The 11,113-nt window shown below is 44.8% G+C and overlaps 1 protein-coding gene across 14 annotated transcripts in view; it reads right to left on the bottom strand.

Moving 5' to 3' along the window:
* Positions 1-425: 425 nt before the first annotated feature.
* MEGF11 (multiple EGF like domains 11) overlaps positions 426-11,113 on the bottom strand; it is a 495,422-nt gene continuing 484,734 nt past the window's right edge. For 5 of the 14 annotated variants that reach the window (XM_060755350.2, XM_060755353.2, XM_060755355.2 and 2 more), the window contains 2 exons: positions 8,497-8,703; positions 426-4,108 (listed from right to left, as the gene is read on the bottom strand). In XM_060755350.2, coding sequence (XP_060611333.2) covers positions 3,945-4,108; positions 8,497-8,703 — 371 coding nt within the window. In that variant the 3' untranslated portion in view covers positions 426-3,944. Of the gene's footprint in view, positions 4,109-8,496; positions 8,704-8,819; positions 8,897-11,113 lie in introns of those variants that run through there. The other 9 variants (XM_060755358.2, XM_060755359.2, XM_060755360.2 and 6 more) reach the window with 5 other exon arrangements.

Raw genomic sequence — 11,113 nt, 5'->3', positions numbered from 1 at the left:
TGTTGTTCTTTATTTACTGTCCTGGTAGCCAGACTTTGTTCATTTTCATGGTTTCCTCTATTCTGTTGAAATTGTCCACATACTTGTAGCAACCAGCCAGACTTTGGAGCTACAAGGCCATTAAATGCTAATCAAGATGGCCAACTGTAACATTCACACTTGCCTCAAGCAGACAAGAGTTCTTTCTTCTACCCTGGACATCATTCCACAGATATATAAACCTCACTTGCCTAGTTTCCAACAGACCTCACAACCTCTGAGGATGCCTGCCATATGGGCAAATCATCAGGAGAGAATGCTTCTGAAACATGGCCATACAGCCCAGAAAACTCACAGCAACCCAGTTAAAGTCTCTTTTTTCTGTTGACAGGCAAGTTTTCATTGGTAGATTTAACAAAAGACATTGGAAAAGAAGCATGTTGGCTGACAGAAATTCAGTTTTATTTTTTACAAGGTACACCACCTTTTGCGTGGTCAAGAAATATTACAAATATGTCTTGCTTTAAAAAAGTATTGCCATTACAATGTCCAGAGGTTCCTTTTTAAAGGAAGGCTCTCTCTCTTTCTCAATATATATATATATATGTATGTATGTACGTATGTATAACATGAATGTGATTTCCATTGCCTCCTGCTGGGTGCAATGCACACTTTCTCCCTCTTCCTCCCAATTCTGGCCATCCACAAAGCCCAAGGACGGTCACCTACCTGGTGCAGTCTCAAGCAGGACAGTAGCGGAGTGTATGCATTGGTTGCAGCTAAGGAAGAGGGCTAAAAGGGTGGGCCCTTGGTGTCCCTATCTGCCTCCATCATTCCCAAGGCAGAGGAGGGACATGGTGGGCATTACCAAAGCCCATAATGTGGGAGAGACGCAGGATGACAAACCCAAGTGTGGCAGCCTGCGTGGCTCTGCTCCATCTGGGCTCAATATATGCAAACTTCCAAGTGAGATGATGCGAACACAGTCGAGAAGCTACCCTGTCTGAATACAAAGCCTTCAGGGAGGACCTTTCGCGTCGCTCGTCGTGAGGTAAGTCATCCCCTGTAATTAAAATATATATCCCTAGTGGCCCTACAAAATAAGGTTCTGCTACTTTTCTATATATATATTTTTGGATAAGGCTTTCCTGGAACGTAAAGCGGCTATTGCTGATCATCGGTCACTTTCCCCCCATGCACACATGCAGCATTCCTGTAAATAATTACATTTTCTTCTGGTGCAGTGGACAAGTCTGCTTCACCTGGGATCTCCCTGGGTTTTGGACTGGCTCTGACAGAACGACCTCCGCAAACCCAGCCCTCTGCCACCTAGAAAGGCCCATTTCAACCAAGGGACTGAGCTTTCCTGAGTCCGCTCAGATTTCAAGGCTTCTCTCCTTTACAATTTGTAATCCTAAGCAACGGAAAGGCCTTCAGAAGAGGTGCCCTGGTGCAAGGCAGATGCGTTGGAGAACGGCTCCCATTAGCCCCGGCCAGCATGGCAACGGGAGGGCAGGCCTAAGGCATTTGGGGAGCAAAAGTCCAATGTACTTGAAGGATTGGGTACCATTGGTGTCAACCATACTGGGATGTTTGGACTATTTTGGGGACAGACAGAATGGTCTTAGCTGGAAGAACAATTAAAGTTGGGTTTGGGAACATTTACCTTTTGAGAGACTTTGAATTATCATTGCTCTAACTATGGCTGAGGTTTCATTGCAAAGCCTTGCAGCTTCAAGGCCTGGCTGCTTCCTGCCTGGGGGAATCCTTTGTTGGGAGGTGTTATCTGTCCCTGATTTATTCTTGTCCGGAATTCCCCTATTTTTTTTAGTGTTGCTCTTTATTTACTGTCCTGATTTTAGAGTTTTTTAAATACTGGTAGCCAGATTTTGTTTATTTTCATGGAAGAACAATTAAAGTTGGGTTTGGGAACATTTGGCTCTTGAGATACTTTGAATTACCATTGCTGTAACTATCCTGGCTGAGGTTGCATTGCAAAGCCTTGCAGCTTCAAGTCCTGGCTGATTCCTGCCAGGGGGAATCCTTAGTTGGGAGGTGTTATCTGGCCCTGATTGACAATGTATACTATTTCAAATATATATCCATACATAATCAAATATAGCTGTAGTACATGTTTTTCTTTTTCTCATTAGTGTAGATTACCACAAATGCAAGGCAACATGTGTAGATCTTTTGTCTATAATACTGTATTTTGTCTGGAATTCCCCTGTTTTTTAGTGTTGTTCTTTATTTACTGTCCTGATTTTAGAGTTATTTTAATACTGGTAGCCAGATTTTGTTCATTTTCATGGAAGAACAATTAAAGTTGGGTTTGGGAACATTTGGCTCTTGAGAGACTTTGAATTACCATTGCTCTAACTATCCTGGCTGAGATTTCATTGCAAAGCCTTGCAGCTTCAAGGCCTGGCTGCTTCCTGCCTGGGGGAATCCTTTGTTGGGAGGTGTTATCTGGCCCTGATTGATTTTTGTCTGGAATTCCCCTATTTTTTGAGTGTTGCTCTTTATTTACAGTCCTGATTTTAGAGTTTTTTAAATACTGGTAGCCAGATTTTGTTCATTTTCATGGAAGAACAATTAAAGTTGGGTTTGGGAACATTTGGCTCTTGAGAGACTTTGAATTACCATTGCTCTAACTATCCTGGCTGAGATTTCATTGCAAAGCCTTGTAGCTTCAAGGCCTGGCTGCTTCCTGCCTGGGGGAATCCTTTGTTGGGAGGTGTTATCTGTCCCTGATTTATTCTTGTCCTGAATTCCCCTATTTTTTGAGTGTTGCTCTTTTATTTACTGTCCTGATTTTAGAGTTTTTTAAATACTGGTAGCCAGATTTTGTTCATTTTCAAGGAAGAACAATTAAAGTTGGGTTTGGGAACATTTGGCTCTTGAGAAACTTTGAATTACCATTGCTGTAACTATCCTGGCAGAGGTTTCTAAGCATTGAAATTCCTAACTTCCTGAGGGCACAAAGTGTCACCCAACATCTCACCTGTGTGTATATAATTTTGCTGCTGCGCCAAGCCTTTGACTGCAGCGAGCCTCACGTCTAATGTTTAGGAAATAGCACATGGAGCGTTGGAGCCTGATAGATAGCCACTGTGCTTTTGCTCTGTCCAGCAAATCTAGTTCCAACGGGACACAAGGCGCCAGGGAAAATCCAAGGGACGCACAGACGCTAATACTCCTTTCTTTGGGCCTTGACACTTACCGCTTGTTCTGAGCAAGGATCGTTTCGAAGCCATTGTAATCATTGGCGATTGCTACCAACCAAACTTTGGCTTCTTCCACCTTTTTGCATTCCACTCACAACCATAAATAGCAGGTTATACAACTCAAGCGTAACACAGAGGAACGAAACGGAGCCCAAACCACATAGTCTAGGTATGGCAGCATTGTGTTTAGGCAACGTTCCTTCCCTGCTGAAGCACCGTTTCCCTGGACTTGCACCGGGAGCGTCACCTTGGCCACGCAGCAGAGTCCCACCTCTTTCCGAACCTCTTTTGTCTCCAAAAAGTAAAAGCACTCCTTAAGCGGGTGATAGTATTGTACAGATGCAGCAGCGGCAGCAGCGATAAGAGCTTGAAGCAAAGGGAGTCTTGAGCTCCCTCCCTCCCTCCCGCACCCCTCCAAGTTAAAAAGCAAAACCAAGTCAAGAACATTTGCATCCGGCATCGGTCTGGAGAAGCCTTTCCAACGCCGGCTGTATGCAGCACTTTCTTGGTTTTGCTGTGATCTGTATCAAAACGGTCTTGTAAAATAAGAGTTTCATGCAGAAGGAAGTTGGCCCCTAATGAGTGTCCACTTAGGTTTGGCGTACAGCGCCTTACTTTTGTTTTGTTTTGTGTTCTCCAGCAAAACGGAAAGGATTGTCGCCTCCTCTTGCATTGCATGTCCGAGAGCAGTGTGTTCATGGGGGAATGGGTCTGTTATGGGCAGCGGGACACAGGCCTCTACGACGGCGTGTCCCAGTGGGTCCCGTGGGCAGGAGGGCTGTGCCGGGTGGGGAGGACATCATAATGGCAAGGGATGTGGCTGTTCCTGGGCAGGTCGTAGGGGTTCTGGAGGTAGCCAGCGTTGCGCGGACGGATCTCGTGGACCACGCTGATTGTGGGCTCTGCGGAGGCAAGAGTGGGAAGACATTGAGTCACATTTCCCCGATAAAGGACATGCTCAGAAATAAAACTGACCTAACGGCACTTCATGCAGACATGCTGGCCACATGACCTTGGAGATGTCTACGGATAACGCCGGTTTTTGGCTTAGAAATGGAGATGAGCACCAACCCCCGGCGTCAGACACAACTGGACTTAATATCAGGGGAAAACTTTTACTTTTACCTATAGAGCTGGAGGGGCTCTCTAGAGGCCCTCACTCCAACTTCTACCACTGGATACATCACAGCTTCAGAGGAAGGGAACGGCAGATCACTTTTGAGGAAATCAGGCTAAAACTTGAAATCATGCAGTGACTGGTTGAAAGAGGGCTTTGGCCAGCTAGCTTGCTTGTCTCCCATAACACAAAACATTTTGTTTATTACACTCTGCAGGAGCCCCCAATGGCGCAATGGGTCAAACCCTTGTGCCGGCAGGAGTGCTGACCGAGTGGGATGTGCTCCCATCTGTCAGCTCCAGGTTCTTCAGTGGGGACATGAGAGAAGCCTCCCAGAGGATGGTAAAACATCCAGGCAGCACCTGGCAACGTCCTTGCAGACGGCCAATTCTCTCACACCAGAAGCGACTTGCAGTTTCTCAAGTTCCTTCTGATGCCAAAAAAACAAACAAACAAAAAACAACTATATAACAACATTTTTGTTCCTGGGTTGTACATGTCATTTCCTAATTGTTTCTATCATAGAAGCATGAAAAAAATATTCAGCAGTAAAAGCTACGTTTTTGTGGGACATCCTGTAGCACATTTTGCTCTAGTTTTTCAATGAATATCTCAACCCATTCAACCTAGTTTGCGGCAGCCACAAAAGCGAAGTTTCAGGACTAGAACCACTGCGTTCAAAGTAAGGACTGCACAATTAAAGAGGAAATAACACTTTAAAACCAGGAACAGGTTTATTTTCAAATTTTGTTACATGATGTTGTTATAATTTATAATAATAATAAGGTTGTTGTTATTAATAATAATAACAGACTCAGAAGTGGAGTAGGCAGATCAAAACACAACCTGGCAAATGGCACTATCTAAAAGAATCCTCCACCTTGTGTGACAATGGCGCAGAACAGACACCTCTGCATCTGTATGCTTGTCTGCAATGTCCTGCATCATACACAGAGGAAGAATTGTTTGGGGCTACAGACAATGTGGTCGCTGTTGCCCGTTTTGGGTCAAAAGATATTTAGCCACTTGTGCTCCTTCTGTTTTTATCAGTTTTACACTAATTTATGCAATGCTTTTGAAAAATAAATTACAATTACTACTACTACTACTATTACTACCACCACCACTACTACTACTACTACAAAACAAAAGAAAGCATTGGATTATTACTATTATTTGAAACATAACAAGATGAGTCCACAGCAGACAAGATCTCTCTGCTGGCTATTGTATTGGATCACACGTCAGACACTTCCCAAGTGTCTAGGACTGTGTGATGTATCGGCTAATAATACGTGCTGATCCCTTCTGCAGCTGGCATATAGTAATTTTTCAGCACCGATTGTGTTTAAGTGCAGGCCAAGATCTTTAGCCACTGGACCCAGTGTGCCGATCACCACTGGGACCACCTTGACTGGCTTGTGCCAGAATCTTTGCAGTTCAATCTTTAAATCCTCTTCTTCTTCTTCTTCTTCTTCTTCTTCTTCTTCTTCTTCTTCTTCTTCTTCTTCTTCTTCTTCTTCTTCTTCTTCTTCTTCTTCTTCTTCTTCTTCCTCTTCCTCTTCTTCCTCTTCTTCCTCTTCTTCCTCTTCTTCCTCTTCTTCTTCTTCTTCTTCTTCTTCTTCTTCTTCTTCTTATTATTATTGACACAAAAGCACAGTATGTCACAGCAAACGAGATCTCTATGCTGGATTTCGTATCACAAAATCACAAGTTGAACACTTCCCAAGCGTCTAGGACTGTGTTGTTGTTGTTGTTAAGCCATCTAATGATCTCACACTTGGATTATAGTTTAAAGTGAAATAGTACCATGTGGATTAAGGTAAAATACATTAAAATATGATGAAGTCACTTAAAATACCCACAACTACCTCCCCAAGTCCCCCACACACTTCCCCAAACTTTCTTATTTTCCTCCTCATATATTCTGATGACAGAGCATGCTCAGTCCTGGTTGCCATTGCGTTTACCGAGACTTGTGGCCCCTTGAACTTATGGTTCAAGGAGTGGAGTACAGAGCACAGGGAGAGTACCAATCTTGGACTACCAGCATCTTTCGTGGATACCAGGCAGTCCCGTGGACTTCGGATCCCAGCACAGAGAAGCCAGATCCCAGCTATGGACTCTAGTGATAGGATTGCTTTAGAATTGTCCAAAGTCGGAAACAACTTGAAAGCACACAAGAACTACAGCCCTAATTAATCAAAAATTGTACCTTTACTTGGAAAGTGAGGTGCTAAAGACCTATCTGCAACCCCATGAGGTTTCACCTATTTAATTTCGGCCCCTTTATGCTGCCACAATGTGCAGGTATGTTCTTTGTTTTGAAAAACAGAGTACGATCAAGTTCTCAATTTCTTCCTCATCTTTGGTTCAGATTGCAACAAAAAATAAAACTTCGCTTCAAAATGCAAATGAATGTCAGGAAGATGAATCGAGTGTTTCTCTCTCCTCCTCCGCAGTAAAAGAGTGTCAGGGCAACGCTATGGAAGAGGCACAACTAACTCCAGAAGCTACTGAATAAGTATAAATGCTGCTATCCAATGCACTTTTCCTTATGAGCAAATTTTGCTGTATGCAGTCAGACTGCTTTCTCAACAAATAGAGAAGCGTGTTCTAAAAACTGCATTTATCCATTGATGGTATTTCTATCCAGTTTTTCTCCAAAATTGGAGTGGGTTTTGCTATTAGTGTTGTGCCTCCTAGGATGCTAAGGTTTCTGAAGCTAGAGCAGTGCTTCTCAACCTTCCTAATGATGCAACCCTTCAATACAGTTCCTCCTGTTGTGGTGACCCCCCAACCATAATATTATTTTCGTTGCTACTTCACAACTGTAATTTTGCTCCTGTTATGAATCTTAATGTAAATATCTGATACGCAAGATGGATTTTCATTCATTGGACCAAATTTGGCACAAATACCCGGTGTGCCCAAATTTGAATACTGGTGGGGTTTGGTGTGTGTGTGTGATTTTGTCATTTTGGGGGTTGTAGTTGCTGGGATTTATAGTTAACCTACAATCAAAGAGCATTCTGAACCCCACCAATGATGGAATTGAACCAAACGTGGCACACAGAACTCCCATGACCAACAAAAAGTACTGGAAGGGTTTGGAGGGCATTGACCTTGCGTTTTGGAGTTGTAGTTCACCTACATCCAGCAAGCACTGCGGACTCAAAACACATGATGAATCTGGACCAAACTTGGCATGAGTACTCAATATGCCCAAATGTGGACACTGGTGGAGTTTGGGGGAAATAGACCTTGACATTTGGGAGTTGTAGTTGCTGGGATTTATATTTCACCTACAATCACAGAGCATTCTGAACCCCACCAACAATACAACTGGGCCAAACGTCCCGCACAGAACCCCCATGACCAACAGAAAATACTGTGTTTTCTGATGGTCTTTGGTGACTCCTCTGATATCCCCCTTACGACCTCTCCAGGGGTCCTGACCCCCAGGTTGAGAAACGCTGAGCTAGAGGATGGTAGAGATCTGACATACTGAGAATTTATTAGGGAGCAGCTCCATAGTGATGCTGTATTGGAGCCAGATTAGACTGTCGGGCTGGGAGATCCAGATTCAAGCCATCATGACCTACAAACTCCTCTTCCTCTCTCCTAAGCTGACCCCACAGGGTTGCTATGAAGGTAAAACAGAGAGGAGGAGAACCAGGACCTTGAACACATATGTTGATCAGCAGAGGGCATTCTACACAGGCCCAAAACCGGTGATGGGTTGCAGGTTAACCTGAGACATCCAAACAGCGTCTCGGTTTAATCTAGAGTAAACCAGGATTTATCAGTTTACTTGAGATTAATAAAAGATCCAGATCTTTCCAGGCACTGGACCTTGGTGGTTAACTCTCGGGACTGCCTTTCGTGATCCCAGGGAACAATCCTGTAAGAGCTTGAACGAATGGGATGGAACCCCCAAATTTCCCTCTTAGCCACTTGTTTTTCCTCCAAAATTACTGGAGGGGCCTGGCTGCATCTTCAGACCCCTCAGAGAAACCTTCTGACTCATCAAAATCCCGGGGTTTAGAGCTGTCAATCCCAAGAAGAGCTGGGATATAGAATCTGAGTTCCTCTTGGTATTTGGGCCTGTGCGGAAGGGTCCTAGGCAAGCAACTGCGGAGCTAGCTCTCATGGGTTTCTGGAGGCACTTACCCACATCATAGATGTTCTTGTTGGCGCTCGACAAAGCTGGCGCATCCGCATACGACGAGTCCCGGTGCCCGGGGGACTTCATTTCCACGTAGCTGCTCTCAGGGTGTTTGCATGTCACAACAGGGGGGTCTTTGATGGTGGCGTAAGGGTTTTCGCTGCTGTTGAGGGAACAGGTGCTGGAGCTGCAGGCCGATTCCTTCATATAGTCTGCAAGACAAGAGCCGGCCCAGCAGCCCCTTAGCCGGCGCGCTAGGAAGCCGTGGGGAAGGGGAGAGGGTTCGGGGGGAGATCTGGCCCTCAAAGCTTCCAGCACCGTGACCCACCAGTTACGCCTCAGGTATCTCCGAACCACTGTCTCTCCAAACCATCTGCTCATCCAAACTCACTCGCAAGTCATTTCCTGAACATTCGGTAGGAAGAAAAACAGCCCTTCAGTGCCACGGCTCTCAGGGTTAAAAGGGTCTCATTGCAATTGTACAACATTGCATTCGGCCCGGCCCACCCGGCGCCCCAGAAGCCTCGCAAGGGGGAAAACCCCATTCCCCTCCATGTGTGTTAAGCCCCTGAAACCATGCGCAGTTGCCCCATTTGTCTGGAATTGATCTGTTTGATGCCCAACCCTCACAAAAAAACCCACAGCCAACCATGCGCCATTTCCCCGTCTGCCCAGAGACAGCTGTTCAACATGAAATGCAACAACGTACTGAAACGACATGTGCCAGGGATTCCCCAAAATGCATCACATGAAGGGTGCATCCACAGGACAGAATTAATGCAGTTTTGATACCGCTTGAATCAAATACAAGGAAATTGTGGGCGTTTTGCAAGGCCTTGAACCAAACTGCAATTTCCGGGATTCCGCAGCATTGAGCTGTGACAGCGAGTCAAAACTGCATTCATTTGCATGAACAGCTATCTGTAAAGGTAAGTAGCAACACAACAGTTGGATTTTGTGATGTTAAAACAGGTCTGAGTGGGAAAATGCATGGCTCATCACTGTAGACATTTTGTCTATGGTAGCATTAAGATCCTATATTTATTTATATTCCCCCTTCACCATTGTTCAGACAAGCATTTCGTATTTTGCAATAGCAAACCAATCCATGGTACTCTCTGCCAATTTCTTTTCTCACTGCCCAACTCACAACATTATGTTTTATACTTGGGTTTAAGGCTATGCCCCAAGCGTTCTTGCTTACAAGCACAATATTATGGTCAATAGCAAAAGCACATTGCACAGTGATACAGAATACACTATTTTCAGGCAAGGAGAGTAAACAAACAGCTGGCTGACCATTTTGCTTGCCTGTGGGCACAAAAATGAAAAGGTTTGGCTCCAGACATTAGCATCTTAAGAGCTCTTGGCAAAAGAGACTTACCTGTGACTTTTAAGGATTTTTTTTTTGCATAGTTCCTTAGCATAACTCCCCAAAGACCCAAACTATTACTGGAAATCCCATTAGGGCTTTGCTTCCCCTGCCATCACCAAACTGCAACTCCCAGAATCCCATAGGATGGAGACATGACACTTTCAGTGTCATGTCTCCATCCTATGGGATCCTGGGAGTTGCAGTTTGGTGACAGACTTCGATAGCACTTTGCTTACTTTTGTGCAATGCCCTGAAACTACTATTTCAAGATAGCCTGGTTCAATCTTCCCTTCCCTTCCTTGGTGCTTTGGGGATGATTAAAGGGGATGCATAGGAGCCTCTGCTTAATCTAGAGTGCTCTCAAGTCCCTTACAAAACTACAAATCCCTGCTTTTGATGGATGAAGGCAAAGTGACAGTAAAGTGATAATGGAACAGCTTCTGTCTGCATAGAATGGATTTATCTGACGCAGCAAAGCAGAATCCTGGCACCTTAAAAGCTCATGCGACCGTCCTGTTGGGAAATCAAATTAATGCACTTTGCTCATCCTTGGGATTTTAATATTATTGATTTTTGCTAAAGACAAGCCTGTCCTTGCATATTCTTCCATCAGAAGTGTGGTTCATTGAGCCACTTGGTTTAGAGCACAAGTTTTACCCATTGGCTCCATGATCCAGGCTGACTTGTGTATGATATGAGTGATCTATATTCGGAGCTATATATATATATGAGTGATCTATATTGGAGCCCCCGGTGGTGCAGTGGTTTAAACTGCTGAGCTGCTAAACTTGTTGACCGAAAGGTCGCAGGTTCAAATCCAGGGAGTGGTGTGAGCTTCCGCTGTTAGCCCAGCTTCTGCCAACCTAGCAGTGAGTAGATCAATAGGTACCGTTCCAGTGGGAAGGTAACGGCGCTCCATGCAGTCATGCTAGCCACATGACCTTGGAGGTGTCTATGGACAATGCCGGCTCTTTGGCTTAGAAATGGAGATGAGCACCAACCCCCAGAGTCGGAAACGACTGGACTTAATGTCAGGGGAAACCTTTACCTTTTTATATTCGGAGTAGCCCATTAGCCACACTGTGCCATTCCTGCAGTGCTAGCTGTCATTTAACTGTCAACGGTCCATCTTGTGGAATCCTGGGATTTGTAGTTTGGCAAAGCTCATTTATAATAATAACTAGCCATCCCCTGCCACACATTGCTGTGGCCCACATGGGGGTTCTGTGTGGGAGGGTTGGCCCAAT

The sequence above is a fragment of the Anolis sagrei genome, chromosome 9, assembly GCF_037176765.1.
Source record: "Anolis sagrei isolate rAnoSag1 chromosome 9, rAnoSag1.mat, whole genome shotgun sequence".
In the NCBI taxonomy this organism is placed as follows: Eukaryota; Metazoa; Chordata; class Lepidosauria; order Squamata; family Dactyloidae; genus Anolis; species Anolis sagrei.
This window is presented reverse-complemented; position numbering and strand designations above follow the sequence as displayed.